Source organism: Ixodes scapularis, unplaced genomic scaffold, assembly GCF_016920785.2.
Source record: "Ixodes scapularis isolate PalLabHiFi unplaced genomic scaffold, ASM1692078v2 PGA_scaffold3__209_contigs__length_174095766, whole genome shotgun sequence".
In the NCBI taxonomy this organism is placed as follows: Eukaryota; Metazoa; Arthropoda; class Arachnida; order Ixodida; family Ixodidae; genus Ixodes; species Ixodes scapularis.
In genome coordinates this window covers 25,660,480-25,688,369 of record NW_024609868.1, presented here as the reverse complement: position 1 = coordinate 25,688,369, position 27,890 = coordinate 25,660,480, and the positions used below count along the sequence as shown (strand labels likewise).

At 47.5% G+C, this 27,890-nt stretch overlaps 1 protein-coding gene across 3 annotated transcripts; it reads right to left on the bottom strand.

Moving 5' to 3' along the window:
* Positions 1-265: 265 nt before the first annotated feature.
* LOC8039168 (elongation of very long chain fatty acids protein 6) lies at positions 266-27,019 on the bottom strand. Of its 3 annotated transcripts, none has more exons than XM_029992870.4 (2): positions 26,654-27,019; positions 266-4,012 (listed from the first exon to the last, which is right to left on the bottom strand). In XM_029992870.4, exons 1-2 carry the CDS (start codon positions 26,668-26,670, stop codon positions 3,148-3,150), a joined length of 882 nt encoding a protein of 293 aa, XP_029848730.1. In that variant the 5' UTR covers positions 26,671-27,019; the 3' UTR covers positions 266-3,147. The 3 variants fall into 3 exon arrangements, with proteins under 3 accessions (XP_029848730.1, XP_002413224.1, XP_029848733.1); XM_002413179.5 differs by lacking the exon at positions 26,654-27,019 and adding an exon at positions 21,003-21,157; XM_029992873.4 differs by lacking the exon at positions 26,654-27,019 and adding an exon at positions 17,236-17,317.
* Between the last annotated feature and the right edge of the window lie 871 nt (positions 27,020-27,890).

The window sequence follows — 27,890 nt, the reverse complement described above, 5'->3', positions numbered from 1 at the left end:
CAACTTCAACAACATTTAATTTTCGCCTTCAAGCGCAAAGCCCGCCCGCTCCTTGGGAGTGCGGGAAAGGGAAATCGTGGGGAAGGAGAGGAGGTGGAGGAAGTTGCCAAACGTATAGTTTGTTTATGCATACCAAAAATTTTATTTATTATTATTATTTTTTTTTTTCCGAATTCGGTATGATTAAACGTTTAGATACATAACTACTGAGTTCACCTACCTTGACGTTCCACGGAGATTGGGACACGACAGTCATCGAAGCAGGGCAATTATCGAAACGCTTTATTCTCCAAAATCAGGAAGAGCAATAACAGATGAACGTGATTCTGATGGCATTCATGGGACCAGCGTGTGTACGCTGCAGCTGTTGTACTATAGTGCGTAGTTGTAATCACATGCATTATGACGACCCTCACGAGAGGGCCTTAAAAAAAAAAAAAAAAACTTAAAGCGTTTAGTTCAGATTGATCCCATTCGCTCATTGGTCATAACGCATACAAAAGAAGATGGCGGCATAAGATGACAGAATGTCCTAAATCGTACGCGGAGCGCAAGTTCGTCTGCTTCTTTTGTAAGGCTTGTGATGACGTCAGAACGCCGAGTTCTGATTGAAGGATAAGGGGCTAGACCTCGAGGCTGCAGCTTGCTTGAGGTCTACCCACTGTCCGCCAATTAGAGCTCGGCGCCTTTCTGACGTCACTACAACCCCTGCAAAAGAAGCAGACGAACTCACACCCCGCATACTCCGTTTCAAGTCCGACCGCAGACCATTCGATAGAGTCAATCAATCATCACCGGGAAAAGTGCATCGTCATGGCGCTCGTTTTCCTTGTGGGTTCGCTGTGCACCGGCTATACACCAATTACGCGTAGAAAAAAAAAAGTTCTAGATCACGGCGTTTTTACTGTGCGCGACTGGTTTTAGTCGGTGATAACGAACGTGCAAAGGCGACGAGCGCCGTGACGTTGCACTTTTGGCACCGCTCGATTGACTGCATCGAATAGACGTATGCGAGTACGGCCTCCGGGCGCCGGGGGGCCATCTTGCTTCTGGTGTGGGTAGATCGTCAGATAGTCAAGCGTTGCCGAGGCCGTGGGTATACGCCTCAGCAATGCTCGACTATCAGATGATGTACCTACACCAGAAACAAGATGGCGGCGCTGAGAGGCCGTACTCGCAAACTTCTATTGGGACTGTACACTTCTCCACAGCATTTGGGCGAGAAATGCCGAGTGACTGGGCTGTGGACGCATGCGCGGCGGCTGATATTTCGCGGAAGAGAGCTAGCTGCTGCGCATGCCCAGAACACGGCCCAGTAGACAAAGATGGCAGCACGCAGAAGACGATTATTTGAATGATCTATATAGGGAAGCACCGTACGTCTTTTTGTTCGCGCTTTTGGCCCACACGTATGAAGAAAACCTTCTGGTAGCCGAAGTTGTTAGGAAGAATCTGAAAGAAACCATAGCCAAAAGCCTGTCTTTTAGGGAAACTTCGGCAGCCACTTTGAGGCTTCCTCGATGTTCATTTCAATTTGTCCACGTAGTAGAATCTTTCAGTTTTATGCGCCCAAGGGAAAGCTGTGTTTACATTAAGCTGGGGCTCACCCGCGAATCCGCCCAATTCAGAGGAAAGACTAACCACCCTCGCTGCCTCAGCGAACGCCACTATTTTGGAAGAAGCCACACTACAGAGTCACAACGCGGCGTCTCCTGTGACGGACTTCGTTAGCCTTTCGGGTCACGGCAGTCGGAGACGCATTCCACACATTTTACCGACAGCAAACGTTACGGGAGAATTTAACTACCCGCTACCTGTTGCATATTTCATCCACCTGTGTCTTGCGTGGTCACGCAAGCCACGCAAGAGAGGTTTCTGGTACAGAGTGCCGCTAAGAAGAGACAACTCTTTCGTAGATGTCCATCACACAGCCATGATAACAGACCACAACCTGCTTGGTTTTTAGGAACGGATTCGATGATGTTTCGTCGAGAGTGGACTTCTCGACTTGAGCAGACGTGACTGTTTGTCGACCTGGGCCCGCAATTTACATCCATTTACCTTTGAAAAAAAGAAAAAGATCTATCGAATTTGGCTGAGAAGTTGCGAACAAACGGGAATAAACAGAAAAGTATTTGTTTTCTTTCGACAGTCGCTCACTTGAGTTGAGGGATAGGTGAAACGAAGCACTCGAACAACCAGAGTTTTCAGAAGGCGTGAGCAACGCAAACCAGCTTTGCAAAACAGCTCTCATGGCAAAATATATCTATAGCTGCACAAAATCCGAACTAGAGAGCATAGAAATGTAATTTTCCTGCCGACTCGAGTTCAACAGCCCCCTCCATCTGGATGGCACAGCACACACACACAGTCTCCTAACTGGAACAGCACCAAAACGTCGAGCGACCGAACGCCGTGCGGTGCGTACCCTGCATGCATAATCCGGCCTTCCCCAACAACCCTATCACTTGTAGTAAAGCTGCTTCCTAACCTCGCCGTAGTCTATTGAATATAAGTACGCACGACCCCCTAAAACCTGCACGCTTATGCAAATGCACCTAACGTTGCTTCTTCCGGTAAAACGCTTCAAGAGGCAGGTCAAAGAGGCAGACATTTATTTATAACAGGTTCGGTTAGTCAGCCTTCCAAAAAGGAGACAATCGAACAAAAACTGCCATAGCAGGACTAACCTGACCTGTTCCGCTGCAGCACCCGTAACAACTCACATTATCCTTATCACGACTGGAATTGCGCGATAAAAATATGATACTATTTGACTACGTCCAAGCGTTCGCAGTGGAAAGCAGGCAACCCCCTCCGGCGGAGCAACGAAACGAAACGTAAGGCGATGAAATCTATGACCTGCCTTTTACGGCAGGAAGAAAGAAATTCAAAATAAAAGGTACTTCCTTCGGTGCCCAGACAACTTCGTTCAGACGGTTCGTACAACAATTACAAAAAAAAAGTAACCGTTACTCGAATAAAGAATACAAAAGCCGCGAGTCGCGGAACAGCTTTAAGAAACGATTGACTAACGATCGGTCCAAGGAGTCCGCCAACAGACGGCACCCCGGGAAGCCAAAGTGGCGCACAGCGGTCACAGAAGAACCGTCCGGCAACACTGGGGTGCTTCGTCGACGGCACTTTTCAGTCCGTCTTGGCGGCGGCCTTGCTCTTGGGTTTGAGGTAGGCACCGTAGAAGAACAGGGCAAAGAGCACAAAGTAGGACGCGTACATGAAGATGGCCAGCATCGCCGTGCGCTCAGAGATGGCACACGAGGCCCGGCCGCCCTGCTTGTTGGTGACCAGGCCGAGTCCGGTGACGTAAGCGCCCATCAGCATCTGGCCGATCTGCAGGGACGTGATGCACACGCCCGTCCAGCGAGGCGTCTGGACCCGAAACGACCGGAGGGCGAAGTACGAGTACATCATGGAGTGGACCACGTAGTTCATGACCACGTACCAGCGCGCCGGCGCGATGTGCTGTTGGTAGAAGTACCAGGAGAACATGAGCACTGTGATGTGGTGGTACCAGTGGAGGAAGATGAGCTCCTTCTTGCGCAGGATGATGAACACCGTGTCGCCGAGTTCGGGCACCTTGCTCAGCACGAACATCCAGGTCCAGAAACCCGAGACCCTGTCGTACTCGATGTACGAGTTGTTGCACACCGAGTGGAAGAAGCCGAACTCGCGGAGCACGTGGATCAGCTCAGGGATGGTGCGGCAGGCGCCCACGACGCTGAAGACGGCCAGCAGCAAGTTCCAGACCTGCAGGGCCCTGGTGAGCCGGAAGGCCCGCCGCTGGGCCATGAGCGCCTGGCCGCCGAACACGATGAGCATGTACAGCCCCACCCAGTAGACGGACGTGTGCCAGTTGCGGTTCATCCATAGCCGGTTCTGGTCCTTGTTGAAGTTCACCTCAAAGTCGAACTCGAACGAGTAGTTCGGCTTGATGTTGAACAGGTCCAGGGGCATCTCCATGCCGACGGACATCGTGCTGCAGGACCCGTTGCTGCAACGACACACAAGTACACGATGTAGCAGGTCGACGCCACTCGCGGAGCAGTTTGCAGACGGCCGCGCAAGCGATCGCCGCCGTCGGCGCTATTATATAGTCGACACCGGTTTTCCTCGAAATGAGATGCCTCTGCGGCACTCGCTTCGAGAGGAACGTGATAAGGGTAGATAGCGCGGCGAAGTCGTCGGTCAAACGGGAGGGATTTTTCACCAATCGGCAGTTCGCGACTGATTCGTCCGCGCTAATGGTTCATCCTAATCATAGGGGAAAATAAAAAAATAACGCCCCATCAATCTTTCTTCTTTATTTTAATACCTCGTTTTTCATTACACTTTAACAGTTTGAGCTTAAGTCAAATGGAAAGGGCAGATATCACTGACACATCCTACGGAGAAAAAGACAACACACACGTAAAACGCGAAATTTCTGTAGAAGACTACGTGTTTCCGCTAAACCACAGAAAGTTACTCGAGGGCACTCCCATTCCCATAGAACACAAATACACTTGACTTGCTCTTCGCGCTCGTAAGCAAACTGTTCGTCCTTGCCCACAGGATAAGCCTACTCTGTTTCTACGTTTATATTTATCCCGCCAGCTGTTAACCAAACTTTTCCTCGTTGCGAAGCAAGCTGTTCACGTGCGCATGGCCGGGCTTCGAAATATACTTACACCAGGAAAAAGTTATATCCAGCCACTGCACCAGATTCTCTCCTCCCCAAATAAAAAAATAAAATAATAATAAAAAGGCATCGTGGACGCGAGTTCAGATCAAGCAACCTACTGGTTCGAACTTGAGCGAAAACCATACATTTATATCAAGTCCTTCGGCATATACGTTCCGCATATATAATGCTACGGTTATCACTTCTATTTTTCCTGTCAGTTTTCGTTTTGCATCCATCTTGCCGCACGACCACTGGATTCGCCATTGATCGTCAGCTGTAATCACCTGGCCATTCGTGTGCCTCCGTCTTTCCGTGTTTCGAAACTAGCGGCCGTTCTATTCCTTTTTCTTTTTTCCTCTTTGCTTCCGCGAAACATTCAGAAGGAGAGCTTCCTTCCCCCAGTCTCGTGGCAAGTCCTTGAGAAAAACAGTCGCTCGCTGTAAGTTTTACACGCTACATTTAGTCGCTGCACGGCGGGCCCACCGAAGCTATGACGTCAGTTGCTGAATGACGTAACGCGAGGCGTCGAGGAATTCGCCCAAAATAATTGGGGTGAAAGCAAACCTGATATGAGGGGCGAAAAATAAAAAAAAAAGACAAAAACTGATCGAAAACCCTCGCCAGTGCGGTACGTGTGCTCCGGTCGGGTCAGTGCACGGCTCTGCTGTGAGCTTGCGGCTAAATTTAAACGAGTTTGTTTTTAAAAGGTCGAATGATATCTTCCCCACTTCGGCCGTCCGTCCAGTGTGTGCGTCATTCGAATGCCTTTCCGATCTTCCGAAGAATCGCGGGCCTCTGGAAGGTAAAAAGCTGCCGAACCAATTTTGCCACCGTCCGTGACTTTTCGAAATCCAGTCTGACAACAAGGATGCGGCCGACCTGTACACTGATGTCACGGCCAGGCGGCGGTGGCATGTGGAACGGGACACGCCTAAATGATTCGCCGCTTAAAGGAGCTGTGCAACGATATTCAATTGCAATGTTTTTTCTCTCTACACGAGCTTACTGGCACACCTGGGACTCAAGGATGCTCACACGCAACGCCATTGGCCAAGAAACTCCTTTGTTGCGCTGTAATTTCAAGGACAAAAGCGATCATTTTCATTCAATCTCTCCTTTGCAAAATTTGATGACGTAACTCGGGGATCACAGTACACCCAAGTGACGATATTTGAATGCGGTTCATAGATTGGACCCGAGCATTGCGTGGGCACTCGACTTGGGCTCGTGACAATTGCTAGCTCGAGAAGCATTCGGGTTGTGACCCGTGTCCAATCGCTGCAACGACGACAACAGCCGAGCCATACCAATGTCTGGAACTCAGCGCGTGTCCAGCGCTTTGCCAACCCTAGCGCGTGGCTATGATCAACACTGGCGGCATATAATCGGCTCCAGATCACGTGGCCGCTTGTTCTGGCTGCGAGTTGAGGGGGTGAACGCTGCTCGTTTTCCTTCAATTTTTTTCTGGGACTTCTGTTGCGTGGGGTGAAAAACGAACGCGTGTTTCATAGGTCATTAACGTTAGGGATCCGTTTTAAGCGGTATTTACGCAAAGTACAAAAAATGTTGCATCGCTCCTTTAAAGGAGCTGTGCAACGATATTCAGTTGGAATGTTTTTCTCTCTACACGGGCTTACTGGCACACCTGGGACTCAAGGGTACTCACACGCAACGCCATTGGCCAAGAAACTCCTTTGTTACGGTGTAATTTCAAGGACAAAAGCGATCATTTTCATTCAATCTCTCCTTTGCAAAATTTGATGACGTAACTCGGGGATCGCAGTACACCCAAGTGACGATATTTGAATGCGGTTCATAGATTGGACCCGAGCACTGCGTGGGCACTCGACTTCGGCTCGTGACAATTGCTAGCTCGAGAAGCATTCGGGTTGTGACCCGTGTCCAATCGCTGCAACGACGACAACAGCCGAGCCATAACAATGTCTGGAACTCAGCGCGTGTCCTGCGCTTTGCCAACCCCAGCGCGTGGCTATGATCAACACTGGCGGCATATAATCGGCTCCAGATCACGTGGCCGCTTGTTCTGGCTGCGAGTTGAGGGGGTGAACGCTGCTCGTTTTTCTTTAATTTTTTTTCTGGGACTTCTATTGCGTGGGGTGAAAAACGAACGCGTGTTTCATAGGTCATTAACGTTAGAGATCCGTTTTAAGCGGTATTTGTACACAGTACAAAAATTGTTGCATCGCTCCTTTAAAGTCTCGAAGCTTATCTCAACAATTACAAAAAAAAGAAAAAGGAAAATTTGGTTTTTCGCGGAGCATTACTAGTTTCCTCCTTAATGAGGAGAATTAAAACATATGTATGTGCATTTTAGATTAGACACATGTCATCTTATCAAGACACACGTTTCAAACGCCAAAGGCATTCCTTCTTCCTCCACAACAGAATCTTGTCATAACTACTTCACACACGAATGAACAATGCGCAAAACTTGTTTTTTTTTTTTTTTTTTTTTCGGATATTTATTAGACGCCATATTTGAGGGCACTGTTTAGAGTGCACGCTCAGAACGAGCTCACGTTAATAGCCTGCTAAGACCGGCAATCTTGATGGTACGGAATGCACGTTGCAAAGAACTGCGGAAGCTCACCGTCAGCACGCGCTCGGTCATAGCTGTGTGCGCGGCTGCTGAGCGCGTGCTGGCGGGGATCTTTTGCGACGTGCATTCCGCACCATCAAGATTGCCGGTCTTAGCAGGCTATTCATGTGAGCTCGATCTCAGCACGCCCGCTAAACATCGCCCTCAAATATGGCGTCCAGTGAATAAGAGTGCCCGAATATTTCTTCGAATCGAATAGCGCTGCACATAAGTTCTAGCCTTCAAAGTGGAGAGTTCTAGCCTTCAGAGTTCTCTTCGCGGTGATAAAGCTAGAGATGACATAGCACTATTCGATTCGACGCGATATTCGCACGTTTTGGGTCGTTCTTGCGGCCGCGATAACTGCACAAAGCGTACGCATGCTCCAAACTAACAACGCAAACAAAAAAAAAAAGTATATATACATAAAAAAAAAAAATTGGTGGGTTTACGTGCCAAACGCACGAAGGGCATCTGGCGCGCCCCAGCGAAGGTCTGCGGATTCAATTAGACCACCGGGGGGATCTAGTGACGTGCAACCCAAACCGCATGCAGTTAAACGGCGCGCCTTCACCGCGATAAGCCTCCATCCGATTACGGGCAGCTCGGCGAGGTATTGCCATGACGGCCTACTAAATCTCCCCAATCAGCTCCCCGAATTCTTAGCCGAGCCTGACGAAAAAAAACAAAAAAAACTATAGAGTTTAAATCCCAAAGAGCGCCTGGTGGTCGACGTCGAGGTCGACCGCGTTACGTTGTTTGCGCCAAGGGGTGTTGCAGAAAAAAAAAGAAAATACACAAGCTTGGATTATGCTGACAGAAACCAGGAAGCACACAATGTGTCCCGTACAAACCATTCTTTTTCTCGTTATTTTTATTTTAATTCTTTTTTTTACATATTTAAGCGCATATGTTTACAAATAATCATGGAAAACCACCCATAAAACCCATTTTGGTTAAAAAAGAAAAACAACAACAACGGGGACTTGAAAAGCACGGTTGTTTTTCCCACCGCTGTCGAGCCCAAGGTACAGTTTTTTCTCACCGCAGCGGACGGGGAAAATTGTCCAACCGGCAACCTTACCCAGACACACAGGTACGGACACCACATAAAAGAAAGGGAAGAAGAAGAAAAACAAATAACACAGAAGCAAGTCATTTTATTCGGGCAGAGCTCCCGACGGCTCAGACGCATATCGTTCGCATAAAGGCCGCAATAAACATTACTCACGAGCCGTACATACCGTTCATTGAACGCATCGTACGCGATCTCTCCCTCGAAGCGCGGGAAAAAAGATCGCGCGCACCGCATCCCCAAGAAGAGAAATATGAAAGGCAAGCGAAAGGCGGAATCCTTTTCGTCGGGCGCGCGCGCGTCGTTCCAAAGTAGCCTCAAAGAAGCTTGCCCCGCGACAAAGGAGCTCCTCGACGCGCTTTTCCTCGTCCTTAATCATTAGGGAGTTTTCGTAGACCGCGTTGCCCCTCTCCGCTAAGCGTTCCGCAACGAAGAAGTTGCTACTGCGCCGGCGCGCCGATAGCCTTGACTGTGGAGTTTCCGCTATCGTAGCGGATTACGGAGGGCCTTGCGGGACGGCGAAAACGATCTACGAAAACTCCCTATTTCCACCTCGATCGGTTCAGCTCGTAGCGTCCGCTGCGTTCGGACGTAAGTTGAAACGGCCCAAGAGCGTCTCCATGCCTCATGTGCCACTGTCACTACAGTACCAGCTCAACAAAGATAACTTTTTTTTTTGGAAATTAGGTTTTAAATAAAATGAAGGCGGCAAAAAAATGTTACGAAATTAAAGTATTAGTTGTGTTCCCATTTACGGCTGAGCGGTAGTCCTATTACACAGAAAGCTAAAACGCTCAATCTGCCCATTTCATTTTTTTTTTTTTTGGTAGTTAGTGCAAGGTAGGCGGTGCTTCAGCATATTCGCAACTTTCAGCGATGGCGGTACCGCGGTGTGAGAATCGCGCTCCCTAGCTCCTGGATCATCGGCTTCACAACAAAGGTGCTTGCCACCCACCTTCCTGGCGTGAAAAAAATAAATGTGGCAAAACTATAATAACTCACGCGTCGCAGACCCAGCCTCGTACTGTTGTTCTCCGAGGATCATGCAGATGACAGCCATTTCGATAGGCACAAGTGCGCCCCCTATAGGTCGTGAAAGTTGCGAGTACATATTATGCTTCATGGGCACGAATCGCGGAACCCGTGCGAGCATTACGGGGTGATCGGAGCACAGCGACGTCAAGGGTCCGCCAAATCCCGATCGTGTGCGTTAGTCCGCCGCGGCTCGATAGTTAAATATAGCGGGAAAACCCGCATCGGTGTAAACCAATTCAATTTCCCCGGCAAATTTAGCGGAATCGGTCTAGTAGTTTGATTTAGAAACAAATGGCGCGAAAACTGCGCTGCACTAAGGCATACCGAGAGCACCGAAGGACCGAACACGACGGACCTCGCATTCATCATTTGTATTGCGAGGCTATGAAAAAGTTGTGGGTTTTGAAGCGCAATTTTAAACATGCTCCGTATAGTGCACGTCAAGCTTTCTGCGTACACATCCCGGGAATATGCCCGTGCTATATATGAAACCAAGAAAGAAAGAAAAGAAAAAAAAAAAAAAAAACAGCAAAGAATGCATGCACGTTTTATTCTTTCAAGGTATGGTGGAACTGAGTCAGCTGCTTATGTTACAGGTAGGGTCATGTGCGCTTTGCTTAGGGTGGAGACATCTGGCCATTTTGTCCCACACGTTTATTTTCTGTTCAGAAGCGCGTGAAAGAGCGCGTCCCTGCACGCGTTTGTGGCGCTGACTGTGCTATGGCGACATGTTGTTTTCGTCAATCTCTTCGTACTTTACCCGCGAGCGCGTGCTGTCGGCATCGGGTACTACAAAGGGTGGCATTACCCTAAACAGAAGGACATTGAGGCACCCTAGTTACAGGAACTAGAACTCCCGTCATTGTCATGCCGTAGAGGAATTACCCGACTTATACTTTTTCTAAGCTTTCTCAAAATCAGTTTAATATTCTCCCCGTAGATGTTACCACGCTCACTAACTCGGCTCATGCGGGGGTGCACAACAGAGCATTTGGAAACCAACGTGTAAACAACTTATAAATATCTTTGTTTGTTAGAACTGTTAAAGAATGGAACGAGCTAACGGGTGGTATTGCGAACGTAGGAAATGTTGCCGCCTTCGAGGAAAGGCTGGAGAGGCGAACTTGCATTGTGCCATAACATATTAAATGTCTTGCGACTTTCTTTTAAATAGTTTTAGAAAGTGCATTAAGCTTAATTTTACAACTTGTACTCGAGTGGTTGTGCTAAAATTCTTAATGTATAAAAATGTGAAAATGTTTTCTTTTTTTATTTTCCTTCCACTTTTTAATTTTCCTGAACAGTGTGAACAGTATTGATAAATAAATAAATAAAAGGTGCAAAGGATTCCAAATGATGCCGCATCACATCTATTTTGGTTTAACAGCAGCAAAAAAGAAAAGATATGACTCTTTTTTATGTTGGTTACGTAAATGTTGGTACATGGAAAAACTTTTTCCGAGTTGCTCGACAGGAGATGCTTTTACATTCCATATGGCCTACTACAACTAAGTCTGATCTTGTTTGATATCGCGATAGGTAATTATTGGGGGATTAGTGGGTGATAAAATATTGACAGCACGTGTAAGCTCCACTCAGGTCTCAATTCGAAGCAGACGAGTCCATGCTTCGTATAAACGAACTAATTTTGCCGAAATACGAAGGTTTCTCAGAAACTAATGTCCCCTCCCCCCCCCCCCCCTTTCTTTTTTCTTCTTCTCGAAAACTGTTAATTCAAAATATATGAAATTTACACCAAATATTACTGCACTTTTTTTTGCATGCATGCTATATACTCTTTATTAATAATAACCTTCTTTTTTTTTTTTTCGGGGGGGGGGGGGGGGGGGGGGGGAGGGGTTTATGGAAGTCTGAAAAAAAAAAAAAAAAAAGAAGAAAGGGCAGCATGCCTTTTCTGTATTAGCTCGTTTTCTGCTCGCGCCCTTGGTCAGCGCAGTACAGTCGAACAAAAGTCTGCAATTGTCTCGTGGGTTTTGAGACTTTTGCGAGGGCGGGCATTGTCATGCTAAAAACGAAAGAGAAAAAAAAAAAAAAAAAGCCTCTAAACTTTTTTATGCCACACACACACTGGTAATGTCGATAATTGGCATTGACTTCCATTGCTAACTGAAAGCTCTGGGGCCAATTATCGGCTTTCGATGTGCCAATTCGCAAGAAATTCGTCGGCGCGCTGCAACGAGTCTGGGTTGGTGGCGGTGGCCGGTCGCTCCGACTGCGACCCCATCACGCAACTGAATCTCTCCCCCTTTTGGAGCTTTCACTATTTTCGCCCAGATTCCAACCGTGCTCCTGTCGATTGTTTCAACTTTCATACAAATAGGCAAACGGTTATTCATTTTGCAACAGTTTTTCTTTTTCTTCGCCACTAAAAAAGCTCAATAACAGCTCGGTGCTTGTGACGCATGTCAGGCACAAACACCATGTTCACGGACTATTACAACAGCGTTCTTTGTGCAACAGAAGTGAAATTACACGCGTTTATGCAGCAAACACCAATGTTGCAACCTAGACATTTTCATATTACTAGGTTTATTTTTTTCGGAGAGAAACTTCTTTAGCAATTCTCGTATTTCATGACACGAACTCATTCTGTCGAAGAATTCTAAGTTTCGAACAGTCTACATGGCTATAATCAACGAATAAAGAAAACCTAAATCCAATATTTCTTTATTTTACCACATTTAACGTAAAAACACAAATACAAATTGAAAAAAAAAAAAAAGAGTGTGTGAGGTGGTTTGTGGCGTAGCAGGATAATAACACGCTCGATTGCAACACCCTGCAAACAAAAAAAAAAGAAGAAAAAAAATTTTAACATTGCGAAATAAAACAAACGAAGTTAATCAAAGCTTACTCAGCATTGGATAATAAACTCGCGGACTTCCCCGCGCGCGTACAAAGACACGGAAGTTTCGAGACGGAAAAATAAACATCTCTACTGCTTTCCAAGGGCGTCTCCAGATGACGTCAGCGCTGGCGCGACCAGATCATGTGAGATAACAGCCCTTAAATGGGTCTAATGCGAGTGGGACCAACAAACGCTTCAAAGTTGACACGCCACGGACACGAGACACGGCAAAAGCCCACAAAACACTTGGCACGTTCCGCAGCTGCTTGAAGAATGCAACGCAGTTTCCTCGTGTTTCTGCTACGTAATTATAATTGCACCTCAAATACATTCCCACAATCTGCTCTAAAAAAAAGAATAGTAATGCATAATGCTTGTTCAGCACCATCTAGAATAAGCAAATCCTCCGCACTATCATTTTGACGTCATCACGGTAAGATCGAGCGCAGACCCTGATTGGACACGAGTGCTGCGTCAGTGTTCGGCCGAAACTCGTCGCCAATCAACGCGTCGAAGAACGCTCAGCGTCGAGCTCGGGCCCAATGGCCGAGTTGACGCCAGCCATGCGTGATACGACGTTAGGCGGAGAAAGAGGAGCCTGTTTACGAACGTTACCTAATCAAACCATGTTCCGAGCGATTTCTAGAAAATTACGAATGAGAAAATGGAATTTCTATCGTTGGAGGCATATAGATACGCTATTCGTTTTCACGCATATATTCGCTCCGAAATGCGTGAATCAAGTCGCGTAACGATAATGTTTCTCTTTCTTCCTTTGTCGTTTGTTTCAGTCACGAGAGTCGGTCAGAGGGACCATGAAACACTCGTATCGCAGGCGTACACGATGCCTTGTAGCGTATACGCTTCGGTGGACTCGCTCGACCGCGGGCTCGCTCGACTGGCTCCGGATAAAAAGGAAATTCCCTCGACGACCGATAGCGTTTCACCACGCCCGCGAACTGGAGTCCTAATCAGTCTCGGTCGGGTTCGCGGCAACGTAGAGCACATCCTGTTGTGTTGAAATTGCTTCTCCACCTGGGCCAGTGAACCTACGAACTTCAATTGAATTCGATTAGAAAAATATATACGACGGCCTCTATATGCGCGCGCCTATTCCACAGGTGATACCGAAGAAAACGAAGTACAAGCGCTCTCCGTTCCGAAGTACTTCCAAGTTTTTTCTTGACCTTGTCCACAGATTATGGCAGGGAACCCTTGTCTTAGCTCTTATCCGCCCTTCAGTGCAACGCAGTTCTCAGCAACGATTTATCTTTACCGAGTCTGGTGAGGCCGATAGCACACAGTGGCAGCACTCGGACCGCACGGGAAATAATTTTTAACTCTTTCCATTTATAACTAATTCCATAGACGAACTAGCAAAGATCAGTCGTCGTCAACATATTCTGTTCCGTTTAGTGGTCGATACAGTGCACACAAAATAATTGGAGATTAATAACAATAATAATATTAAAACAGGGACAATAATAAAGTCAGTTATTCGGTGCCTTAATTAGAAAATCCTCGGCTGTTATAACAGACCCCTTACAGCAATCCCAAAAGCCCGAGCGCGCCGCGCGACGAATTATGGGAATCCTCGGTACGTCTTTTCTCCCGTTACCACGAGGCATACGCGAGCAGGTGCAGGTTTTCAAGGCAACACCGTTCGCTCGAGTCGGGCGAGCCTGGACAAGCGGAAAGGGGGGAGAGGGCGTTACGTTGCCTAGCTTGCGAGGCTGCCCTTTCTCAACCCTTTCTTTTGTAACGGCTCCGTCGTCTGCGACACCAACGCTTTGTCCAACCTAGTCGAACCCTGCCGCGGTTGCGGTGCAAAATAAGTGGATTCGGTGACACTGCAGACGTAAGTTACGACGCATTACATCCACGAGTGAAATCTCGAAAGAGACGGGCCGTGGTTGTGATTGCTGCATTCTGTAGGCGTATCCGTAGTCAACTGCGGTGCACTATCGCACAATAGGGAGTTTTCGTAGACCGCGTTTCCCCCTCCGCTAAGCCCTCCACAACGAAGCAGCCGCTACTGCGCCGGCGCGCCGATGGCCTTGACTGTAGAGTTCCGGCTAGCGTAGCTGGTTGCGAAGAGCGTTGCGGGACAGCGGCAACGATCTACGAAAACTCCCTAATATTCACTTATTTGAATACGTAACACGCGGGCTTATTTGAACACGCGGGATTTTGATATGTTTGCAAAGGTCTATCGCGGTAGGATCAAATTATAACAGAGTGATCTTCGAGCAAAAAGCTATATACATAGAAAAGTAACCGTTTAAATACCGGCACAAGTATATTACACCGGACACAGAAAAAAAGGATACTTAACACATAAAAAAAGACGTTTTTTGCGAGTTGTGTTATAACTACTTGAACTAAGGGTCAATATTTGCCGGGCCGACAATTTCGTTACTTCATGCAAATGATACGAGCGCCAAATATACCCCTCCCCCCCCCCCCCCCCCCCCCCACACACACACACACACACACATAGCATGGGGGTGATTGAGAACTTTCGAGCGCTGTTGCAGAGGCTGAAGCAGACTCGATATCGTTCATTGGGTAGGAGCGAAAGGACAAGAGACACGGTTTTCTCTTGGACTTATCGGTACTATATGGCACGCGCAAAAACCGAGACCCTTCCACCAACGCTCGCACACCGACTCTGCAGCATGCGGGCAGCAGACGCAGAGAAAAACGAAGATTGTAACGGGATTACCGTATCTCACGCTGCACCGCACCAACCATTCCGTGCACGACACTCGCCAGCCCAACCTCCTACACCTCGTCTCCTTTCATGTGTGTTTCACATCTCGACCGCCAGGCCGCGCCAGATTTCGCTGCACACTTGTGGCGAATTCGCGTAATTCTTTCTGCGCGCTCTCGGGCGCGCGAGATCAGGTGGTGGAAAGAGTGCTGCGGCCTGATCGGCTGGTTCATTCCGAGGGCGCCTCTCCCTCTCAGAGCGCTCCCTAGCACTCCGTCGGTAGCCGTCGGAGTGCGGAGCGGCGCAGGCGTCACGTGGTACTTGGACGGGGATCACGCGGTTTTGTTGACGATGGCCGGCAGCGGTCTGTTGTGGTGTGCGGGGTCCGGCATGACGGCGATTGATATGTGGTTCTACAAAGTGCTTGTGCATTCGATGCGAGAATTACGACAGACGGGACAACATTCGTTTGTGACCGTAACAGGAAAAGTCGACGTGTGAAGTGTTCCCAGTGCTTCCACGATATAGACGCTTTGCAGCAGCTGTGCATGGACGCCGCCATAACTGACCTTTAGTTTTTGTTTCCTCTTTTTTCGTTTATTTCACTTCATCATTACCATGGAAGGCCAGGTTATTACCACATTAGATTCAACTGTGCCTTTTTCTAAAGCACCGGCCTTTGTAGAGGATGGTCAACTACCGTTTCAGTTGCTCGGCATCTCGGTAAGCCAAGAGAAGGTCAGCAATGGCGGCTGTAATTTGGCGCGTGTGTAAAGCGTCTATAGTTTATATCCAGGCGGTGATTGCGCTAAGGCTAACCGACGAAGAAACAGCTCGCAGAGCTCGCTGCTGTTTTACCGTGTGTTGTGGTCGCTTCAAAAAATGTTCAGGTTTGGTAAAAGTGCTTTCAAAGGTTTGTGTTTTAAAATAAAGGGAGAGCCGAATATAATGCACTGAGATTTGCGCCACATGGCGATATGTGCTGTATCCTGCTTGCACGATATTTCGCCGTGAGAAAAATGCGGTTTATTAACCATTTTATATTTGCCTGCTTTGCCGTACGCATGACCACTATCGCAGCGCGTTCACTGTCGAAAATGCAGTGAGTTGACAACTCTTTCCAAACATTGGCTTTCGTTCCGTTCTGCAAAAATTAATTCGCATACTGCTTTATTTTTTTTTTTACATGCCGTTACAACCGTCGTTTTATTACGTTGCGAGCGTAAATTTTGCTCAATCGTCCATCGTACGCTGTATTTTTTTTTTTAATGCATTATTAATGTTAAGGAGTTCTACTTCCGTGGCTGCTCTGAGAATGTCGGAGCGCTCTGAACCCAGCAGTTGTGATCGGCTGAAAAGGATCCGGAGTAGCTCTGGCGGCAAGGAGGGGGCGCTCTGCTCAATCAAGGTCAGAGGAAAGAGGCCGACCACCCGAATTCACCATTGGATAGACCTTAGCAGTCCCCTCCAAGTAATTTCCGCTGAATGGCACCGCGCCGCAGCTTCTTCGAAAGTTGCGAGTATATAGTACACAGCAGAAGAGACAAATTCTGAGGATTAATTCACCTTCCCGATGCTTCTTGCACGGGTGTCGTCAACCGTCAAACATTTAACATCCTAAAGAAAGGTGGCCTCTTTAGCACAAAGAAAGCGAAAACAGGCTCACGGTCGCCGACTCCTTTGACAAGAAAGATCAAACAGACGATGACTGCCTTTTTCTTTCACTTTGAGATGTTCCACTCGTATTTCAAAGGAAGGGTCGACACGAGCCAAAACGATTCCGAGCACGCGAACGGAGATCTGGACGGGCGGGCGGGCGGACCGAGCGTGTCAACGACTCAAAATAGCTCCAGATCACGCACATCGCTTCTGATAGATTTGGACGAGTGAATGCCGTCGCCGCTACCCTCTCGAGTTTCCGGCACGTGCGGCAGGGCACGCGAATCCCCCAGTGCGCTCTGTCTAGTTATACTAGATATATATACGTCCTTCACGTATTAGCATAGTCGTGGACAATATCGTTTCTTTCAGTAAGCGACGAATAATCAATCATACGAGATTTTCAGCGCGGTGTGCCAATCGTTTCGTGAATAAACACACACAAAAAAGAGAGACAAACATGCTTGTGCAACGGATAGCGGAAAGCTAATATGCGCCGACAGAATCGGTCGCTTCGCCGTGCCAAAAAAGAAGCGAGAAACAAAAAAAATGAAAAGACGAAGTACAAGTATTGTACCAACAACTGTTACTGTATACATACCCGTACCGAGGCTTCCACTTTTAGGATTTTCCGAAACGCGCAAAAAGTGTATGAAGGTCTCTCGAAATCGGTTCGACGCAAACTGCAGATGAAACGCACTTCGTCGTGGCGTGGGTATACAAGAACGTTTTTTTCCTGGACGCGTGTTAGCTAACGCGCTGCTGTCGAAAAAAAAGTCGAAGATAACAAATGTTTTCCCGATCATGCACTACCTAATCTTACAAGCTAACTCCACCATTTTTTTTCGCTCTCTCTTCTTTTTGATTTTAACCCTACATCAGCTACCGGGCCACGCGTGTCACATTTCCTACCTCGCTAGTCTTACCAATGCAATTTCTCAAGTGGCACGCAGCTCCATCGACCTATATCACCTACGTGTAGCAGAACTGTAGAGTTATATCCCATGTACGCACGATTCAAAACTTATATTTGCGAATGGTACATAAATATGGATAACTGTCTCCAACTAAGTGAAACGTCCGCCTTCGACAAAACACGTCGCTCCATAGCACGCACCATGCCCCATTTGGTTTCTTCTTCACGACTTTCAGCATGTACACTCGCTGACCCCCCCCCCCCCCCCCCCCCAAGCACACTCTTCAACAACAAACATAAAAAAAAAGAAAACGAAATGCAGATAATTTTACGCATACACTAATCCACTCACGAATGGTTTGTCCTCAACTGCCCGTTTGCGGCCATCGTACAGAGCTCGCGAATCATGCGCGAAGGATGCCCGCTTCATACCGATTCAAGACATCTTTAGCGGAAATTATATAGACATATTTGTTGTTCATTTTCGGTGCGCTCGTGAACGACAAAAAGACCGTACTATTGCTGAAGAACTACGAACCACCATTAAGAAATCGGAAAACCCGCTCGATATCGCTTCCAGTCTCCGTGGTAACGTAGCTATTTTTCTTCATTTTTTAGTTGGTGCCAGAATCAACACAAAACAAGAAAAAAAAAACTTTACGAGCAAGACAATAAATAATGATTACTACTGCTAAATAGCAAAGCATTCGCTGCCCATAACACAGACACACACACACACACACACACACATATATATATATATATATATATATATATATATATATCCTTAAGGCTTCAAATTTAATTAAAAATGATACTTTCTTTTGGAAACGTTGCCGACAAAGCTGCCAAAAATCGTTCTAAACGTTGAAAAAAAAAAAAAAAAAGCGCAGCGCATACGAATGCTGAGGCACAGATCCGACGGCGTACGTAGTACATGCACCCGAGCTCGTTATAGTTTATCGGAGAGTAGATACGAGCCATCAAAAGAGCGACTACACAAAGGCCAGACTTAATTAACTCTCTTCCCGACACGTGAGAGATTATCGCTGCCATCGACGAAGTCTGGAGTCTAAAACGCCGTCATTACAGTAACGCACAAAAGACTTAATTAATTAAAGTACAAAAAAAAAAAAAAGACTCAGGCACTACGGTTCACATACCGGCAGGTGCAGACACGCAGGCGGCATGACATATATAAGGGGTATAATATGTAAAGTAGAGTAAAAAAAAAAAAAAAGATAAAACTGGCAGGGAACGCATTCCGAGTGTGTAAAGATGAATTATCCATCCATTCTAAGATTCTAGTCCGCGCATATTTTACTCATTACATCCTCATTAAAAAAAAAAAAGGGGGGGGGGGGCGTTTAATTAACTAATTAGGGCTTGGTTGGACGTCCCCCCCTTTTTAATTAGACTCGTCCGAACCGAAAGACCTCTGTCAAATGTCCACGTTTAAATTTTTCTCAATATCCTACTTTTACGAGGATAAAGGAAAAACGTCATAAATAACGAAGACGGGACAAAACAAACTTTCAAACTGTTGGAAAGAAGTTTTGTCCTGTTATCTCTGTACTTTACCAGTACCTTCCCAATTCGTCCATTCCCACTTTAATTTGTCGATCTGTCAGCTTCTTATCAAATTCCAGATGAATTATAACCGTGCGAAAGGAAGACCGCGTTGTGACAAATGGAAGATAAAAGAGAAACGCAGAAAGAGGCGCCATGGCCGAAGACATCAAGACCGCGGTAGCTTCACAGGGGCGTCATTTGTTAATTAAATGCGCTAGCATTTATTAAAACGATGTCACCCCTTAACGAAATTTTCGCCATCGAAAAGGTTCAGAGTCAAACTTGTGCCGAGAGAGTGATTGGACCACATTCCGAAATAAACGCTTACGCAACCATCGTATCTAACTCGTGCATCGTGTTGTACCGACGTCTCGAACGTGTGCAGGCCCCGTACATCCTCCGCTTGGCAGTATCTAACTCCTCCCTTCATCAGCGTCAACAAGGCCACCATTAGTTTGGCACAGATGCCATACAAAGAGGTAATGATAGTGATCAAATCTGCCGAACTAAATTAAAAAAAAAAAAGGGGTCTTCTGAACAAAAAGGTGCGGACATTTGGCGCTTCGTTGCCCGTGATAGGGTTCGTTCCTTCACAGAGCACGAGCAATGATATCGCATTTCGACGAATACGGCGAGGAGTGGTGCGTTCAAGCATGCGCGTGAAGGTGCAGGTGCAGCATGCGCGTGAAGGTGCCTTTGACAGGCTCGCAATTTCACGTCCTTCCTCAGACGAGCAGAAACATGGCGGCGGCCAAATGCGCTGTTTGCAATCGTCTACTTTGTCCAGCTCGTTTTCCACGGAGTTCGGTGTTTACCCACCATGAAGGCCTGCGTATTTTTTTTTACGCCATTTTTCGAGCGCGCGACATACGATGGGTACGAATAGCGCGTTCGGCTACGTCAGTCAGCCGAGTGCTGCGACGGACCACAAGCAATACCTTTATACTTCGTTTCACCTTATCTGCGAGCGAAGCCACAGCTAAAAGCGCGAGACCAGCGCTTTTTGCGTTTCTCCCCAGCTCGCGCGCTCGAGCAAGGCCGGAACGCACGGAGCTTTCGTGCTCGCGCTTCCAGCTTTGCCTTCGCTCGCACATAAGGTGAAACGAAGTATACCAAATGAGCTGCGCTTAGAGTATCGGCACTCCGTTCCCCGACATTGCTGTGGGCGTCGCCATTTTAGTTCGCATGCAGAGCAGACACAACTACCGATCGTCCTGCTTCAAAAGTGAGACTTCCTCGGCATTAGATTCCGTGTTAGTAAGCTCATGTAATGCTGCTTTTACTCTGTCGAGAACTGTTTAAACATTTGTGGAGGGCGGAAAAGCGTTTCCTGTGATTTCAGATAAAGCTCCAGATAACTGGCAACCATGATTTTAAGACACAATATGGCCAAGTGTCGTTGCTCTGAAGCGTAACTTATTTAGTGGCACTAGCCGTTCCTATGGGTTTATCGCTCAACTTAGTCGCTAGGGGTGCGACGGTTGGATCTTCTCCCGTAGGTTAGCTTAGAAAAATGGGGACTAAAATCGAGAGGCGGATATAGGACAAATCTGGTCAAATCGACTTAAACAATATTGGACCTGGAGCTAAAAATATTTGGCTAGGTGGCGCAAGTCACCGTCCGATTCAAAGGGAACAGCCGCCATGCACTCATCCATTCATCTCCGCAAAACAATGCCAGGCTTTCTTTCTTTTCAACATTTTTTTTTCTCTCTCTCTGTTTCTTTCTTTTTTCCCCCCCTCTCTCTCTCTCTTTCCGCAAAACACCGAAGAAACGCAGCCGCATTTTTTTCCCGTTTCTCAAAATATTGTAAATTCGATAAAACAAAAAAAGGAAAAAAAAGAAAAAGAGAAGGGGGTGAAAGATCACCCGGCCTCACCTCGAATCGCTCAGTGCGGAACAAGAGTCACCATGAGCCAAGTCGATCACCCCGCGCCGAAGCGACACGCCAAAAGCCGGGCGTCGCGCGACCGCCTCGTCCCAGAGCCCAGGAAGGCGACGACACAATCAATCGTCCGCGGCGGAACTCGAGAGCGAGTCCCGTGGCGTGAGGGGCGGTTCACGCCTGACGTCACAGAAACTCTTCGTGCTCAGCCGGTGATTACGTGTTGTGTACATGCCCCGCTTTATCGCCAGGGTGCGCGGTTTCTTTTTCATTTTTTAATCAGTTTTGTCGCTTACGGCTTGTCTGGTCGGTGTCTCCTTCTCAAGAGCTTCGTACTTGATGTAACTTACTCCCACCGTCGTGCGCCGTCATGATAAAAAACTTTTTTTTTTTTTTGCTGTTAACCGTGAACTCCGCGGCCTTTTACGCGTGTAACACGCATTCTTTCTCCGCAGCCGCCGCTACTATCCGATTAGCCAATCAAGCAGGATAGATGGATGGGTGGATGCGAACGGCTGTACCCTTTATAACGGGCTGTAGCTCGCGCCACCTAGCCTAGAAATTAAGAACCAAAAGACGGCTTGAGAGGGCGCCACTAAAGCATGTTCTGGATAGGCTGTATGAAGCGGGCAGCCAGGGCGGCTCGCATTGTATTTGCTGCGCGATTAAACACTGATTCGGCATGACACTTCATTGGCCACAAACGACAACAAACACGGGCTAACGATCACTTCAGAACGGGAGCCATTTCGCGCTGCCATACCACCAAACAGCCAAACCTGCTCGCCGGAGGCCTTCGGAACGCTCGGAACCGGTCGGATCCTCGAGCCCGTATTACGACCGCAGCGCCGCCGCGTACATCCGGGACCTTTCTACGCTCACCGCTCGTTGGTGCCTGATCCCACTACACCTTTCTAGTATGCGCCGCCTTTTCCACCGCTTGGTTTCGGGTATGTCGACGGGTCATTTCTTGTTTCCGTACTTTATAAACTGCATTAGTTTATTTTCTGATCTGAAATACCGAACAAAACTACTTTTATAAATAATTGAAACGGTTCGCGCCACTTCTATTTTGTATTTCGACAAAAAAGAAGCTTTTAGCGGCTCTGACCAGTAGTAAGCCCAGGACCAAAGACTTCACATTTTGCGCGCTTTCGGCACCACGGGTCGCCCCCGTAGGTGGAGGAGGTTCCCGCGTCGTCCGGTTAAAATATGACGCACTGATATTTAGTTACTCTATCGTTACCCGCTGGCTTGCCCGAACCCCAAGAGACGGGGAAACCACAAAAAAGGGTAGACGCTTAAATATGACTGCAAAACCCCTTTAAAAGATAATAAAAAACGAAAAAAAAAACTAGAAACATTTTTCTTTCCCCTCCCTCCCTCCCTGCTCCTCCTCCTCCTCCTCCTCCCGGCTCTCGAGTCGCCAATTTTCCTCTGGTCAGCGCAAAGGTGTGCCCACAGTTGTCAGACTGGCGTGAAAACAATGCATTTTCCATCGGCCAGACTAGCTTCTGACGTGTGGCTGCTTGCACGCTGGCCGGGAACCAAACGTGCGTATCTAACTCTCGGCCGGAGAAGCCCACCACAGACAGACGCTACTCTCGCATTATACAGGGTGTTTCAACAAAAAGGTCTTTACAACTTTAATGACTAATATCTTGGAAACGAAAAGAGGCGGACAGGTGTGGATTGCAGCAAAACATGTTAGAGAACACTTAAAGGTTTATCGTAGCCACTTATCAAAGTTTAATGTGCGCTCTATCAGTAGCACGCGGGAGATCAGTCCATTTCCGCCCAGGTCCGGCTCAGCATGCCCGCATCAACCTGCGCGATCGCAGCACTTATCCGAGCACGAAGGTCCTGGCTAAGTTTTAGGTGTTCCTTAACATGCTACTGCAAACTGCACCTTTCTACCTTTTTTCGTTTCCGAGATATTAGTCATCAAAGTTGTTAATATGTTTTTGGGGCACTCTGTATTATTATATTACGTTATGTCGGACACGCCTGGTATTTTTCCTCTACCGCGCTGGGGTCGCATTTCCGCGTACTTTTCAAGCTACCGCCGCGTGCGCTCGATCCGTGTCATTTCTCCGAAAGCTCCCGTTCAATCGGCCCGATTGACGTCCTTGACCAAGCTTGCAAACGTTGCCCCGTACCTGCGATCGCCCAAGCTTTTTTTTTTCTACTATATTTCTTTGTTCGTGGGTCATGGTCGCAGGACGGCAAACAGTAGAAGACCGTGTGTGACAGTTAAGTGGCTCTCAAGAGGCAAGAGTGGTCTCCGTGGGGATCGGGTGGGGAGAGGGGTCGAACGGCAGCCCGTGTACGTGAGTGATCACATGCTAGATCACGTGACAGATGACTGGCGCACCGAGTACCGCCAAACCAGTACACTGTAAGCAAAAGAATAATCACAATCAAAAATAAAAAAAAGTAGGAAAATATTGTTTTGTTTTTTCTCGCCGATAAAGCGCGCTGTGGATATCGTCTCGATAATACGCCTATTTAGGAGCAGTGGTTTACACAAACATCCCGAACAATTGAATTCGCAGAATTTCCTAAACAAAGCACAGACACTTATAATATACCTACCTGATCCCCCCCCCCCCCCCCCTCTTCTCTACCCCTTTTCAAGAATGACAATCCTAGATAAGCCCGTCAATCAGTCCGACGTCCACTTTTAATAGCCTATCGGTGAGCGATTTTTTTTAGTGTATTTTCTGGAGTTTCGTTGCAATCGAGCGAATTTAACGAACTCACCAGAACATAACATTTTCTCTAACTCTCGACAGACTACCACGAGTGATCCAATCTCACCGAAACAGCTCTAGATAGCTTTGAATTGACCTTTCTGGTATCTGGAAGCACGGCATATAAAGTATGGCGTATCGTACACCATTCACTCGCAGCAGAAGATGCACGTATTCTCACTCCAAGGCGCGAGAAAAATCCGCCAGACGGCGACTCCGAAGCTTTTCAACGCCAATGTATGTTCCTTTTAATCGTTTCTAAAGAATCTACGCTGCGGTGAACTCATTTTTCGTCGACAGACTCAATTCCAGGCGTGTTTCAAAAACGAAACGCTTTATCCGCGTACTAATTTTGCGACAATTACGAAACGGGTTGGAACTGATGACACAACAAGCCGACGACGACATGGTGCGTGTCAAGGTCACAGGGACGTCGAAAGGCACAACTTTGCGTCAGATGTGACGTTGAAAAAGCGCGAATGGTATTTCACGCAAATCACAAGCACCGAATACGCGATAGGAACTCGCTTGAACGATCCTAAGTATTCAGCTCCCTTCTCAATATATAAGTTAAATCAAACTTCCCATAAAACAACCTTCTTTTTTTATTATTTGGTATTTAGCAAAGGTTTAACTTTATACCGGTTCACTGGACTAATCTGGCAGCTTTATACGTATAACTTCTGACCAAGGCACGCGAGTTTTCTCCCACCATCTTCGCAAAGACAACTGCACATCTGAGCCGCACCGTTGCGGAAAGTCTTAGAGCGCTTACGAAGTAGGTTCGACCCGCCTGGCCCACGCAGGATAGCGCACCGTTTTATTCCTCTCGCGCGAGACTGGCTCGTGTAGGCATGTAGGCTCCTCTTCGATGCGGGGGATCGTCCTTGCAAACCCTCGCGAATTTGCATACAGTCGGTAACCCGAAGGAATCAATCCCGCGAGTGACGTCACACGACCCCGACCCCCCCCCCCCCCCCCCCCCCCCCACTCAATCATACCCAGTCTCGACCGACCGAGTTGGCACTCTCGTTTCCCATTGTTTGGGGAAAACAAAAGACGCCGAAGAAAGCCACGCCCGTGACCTCTCACAAAGACGAAAATAAAATATAACCGTCATACACACACGACAAAAAAAAAAAAAAGGCTTATCGTTCGTTTAAAGAAAGGACGATGAGCCTTTTTTCGAACATGTCTTATGCAGACAGTTTTGGTATGACCAACGTCATGCAAGTCATTGCCAGTTTTCCCGGTTTTTCTTCTTCTCTCAGTATTGAAGCACTGTCGCTAGAACAATGTGGTGGAGTATAGTAACGTATCTGGTAAATTTTTATGCCCACCAATAAAATGGAAAAAGAAAATCGTTGAAGTTGTGTCGCGCTCGAATAACTGGTGCAACTTTAGCGGTGGCGCGGTCAGTTTCATCTCGGTATTCGCGAAGAAACGAAAACTGTTAAGGGACTGTCAGCGCGATTCACCAAACCGCGGGGATTCTTTTTTTTTTCTTCGTAAAATTGTAGTATAATTGCGTGGGAATCTTCTTTCGCGGGCGCAGTCAGGAAGTAACTTAATCAGTTCCTCTGTTACGCGGCGCAAAAAAAAGAAAAAAAGAAAGAAAGGAAAACACTAAAAAGTAAGAAAAAAAAAAGCGTCAGCCCGCCTACCCACAAAAGAAGAGTCGACCCGAGAGAAACGAGGTGGGTAGAAAGCGAAAAGTGACCGAAAGACAGGAAGGACGCAGCGCGCTCGCCTCCCATTGAAATTCCATTTCACGCTCCGTTTCCGAGCCCCAGGAAGCGTGCCGACGGCTAGACTGCGCTGACAACGTGCGCGAACCGCTATCCCAATCGGCTGCCGTCCGTATCCAGTGACGCCGAGGCCAGGCGGACGCGTCGGATGCCTCAACAGCGAAACGCACGAGCTCTCTGATGAGTCGGTAACGCACTGCTCGCGGGGGCTGGATGCAATCACGCTGGAGGACTTGCATAGACATTTTGCGTATCGTGCAGCGCACTCAGCGACACTGCACGATATATGCTAAAGGACTGTGGGAACTGCCGGTATAAATCCGGCTGCAGCAGCCGACAAAGGATACGCTGGAGGGCAGGCGAGCTAGGGCGAAGGCCGGGGAGGAGGCGACCGCCTCTCCGGCGTTCGCTATTCTGAAGTGGAAAGAGGTGGGAGGAGCTTCCAGTTTACTCTTGACCTGTCACTAGGAGTTTTCGTAGATGGTTTCCGCCGTCCTGCAACGCTCTCTGCAACCCGCTACGATGTCCGGAACTCTACAGTCAAGGCCATCGGCGCGCAGCCGCAGTAGCGGTATCTTCCTTGCGTCCTTCGTGTTTTATTCTTGCAATTTTAAGTATAAACAATCAAACACTCGGGGTTCGTACCACATTGAGGCTCCAATTCAGAATTGTAGTACGCAAACGTTTAGACACGAATTGTGGGAACAAACCAACATCCAAAGCTTCCGCTTCTTTTTATTGTAACACGGTGATGAGTGGACGACGTGAAATGTTCATTAACAATAGGGAATTGTAGTAGACCGTTCCCGCAGCCCGCTAAGCACCCGGATAGCGCTCCGTAATCCGCCACAAGACCTTGAACTATGCAGACAAGGCTGGCGGCGCGCATGCGCAGCTGCGGCGTTTTCTCCGGGGATACCGTAGCGGAGGAGAAAAACGATCTACTACAACTCTCTAATTAGGACGAATGAGGTTTAAGGAAGACTGAATCAGCTAGTTGGTTTCGCACGATGTTCATTAAACAGCGCTGCTATGTTAAACATTTTCTAGTCTCAGTGTCGTTTGACGGATAACGTGGCAGCATTTCGTTTAATTAAAATCAATGGGACGAATGCATCTAAAACAGAAAGGTCTTTGTACTCACTCTGGATCGCAATCCATAACCGCAGCTCTTCAAGGCCGAGGAAGGCACATCCGCGAAAACAAAAAGAAAAAGTAGGAGAACAAAAACGCTTCCTCTGTAGCAGACGACGAATACCAGACGACCGTTGCAAGCAGACGACGAAGAGCAGACGATGAGCCTGCAGTCTCGTACAAACAGAGCGCGCTTACCAATAAATACACAGTGAGACCGCTGTCGGCAGCGAGATACTGCAGACGTGCTGGACCGGCGACGGACAAGATGTGTCCACCGGTACCCAGGAGCGCACCAGCACACTCGATTGTCTGAGAAAGGAGGTCAGTGACGCCAATGCTGGCTGCGGAGAGTCAAGGAGAGCTGGGAGAGTTCATACCGGCAGAGAGAAGGAAAACGCAAAAGTGGAGAAGGAATAACGAAAATAGAAAGCAAGAGGAAAAACCCTCTCGTATCATGATTTTCCTGTGCCTACTTGATATGCACGTCCCGTCCCTCCCTCTTTCCCTCTCTCTCTCTCCCCACCCAGTGCTCGCCAGAAGCCAAACGGTCGCCTCTCCCACCAATTGCTCCTTTCTTTTCTGTTTGTTATCTTCGTAATGCTTAATGGCGCGTGCTTTAAACGGGGAAAGCTCCGACGTCTGTAATAAAATCACGAGGTTGACAAAAAGAGTTTATGTGGGGCTGGACAGAGACAGCTGCAGGCCTACAGTAAAACAAATCTAAATGTTCATTTTTTTTTTTTTTTTTTCAGTGCGGGCAGACGGTTTTACTGGCTAAAACTAGGGTTGTGACGAAAGCCCCAGAGGAGAAATAAAGAAAGTGATAGCCACAACGTCTACCTTTCCCTCGCTTTATTTTATTTATTTATTTATTTTTTCGCACGGATGAGTGTAATACCATTTGTTCCTTTTCAATCTTGGAGCGAGTTCCCGCTACAAGTTCCAGCGGTTCGAAAGGAACGCGTTCCCGTGATATCTCGAAGATGGAACGTGTCGTTACGTTTACGTTACGCATATTTTAATGAAATATTGTACTAGGTAAACCACAGTAAAAAAAAAAAAAAAGAAGCGAGTGAAAATATCAGCATCAAACTATGTATCCAGTTGCCACGATCATATTTATTCCAGTTCTTTGTTTTCGACTATCTCTCGCAGACTTCCCCCACATTTTAAGTCAAAGTCAAACTTTATTTCGGTACAAATGGTCTTAGTACAATACAAAGTATATTCAGGCGAGGGTCCCA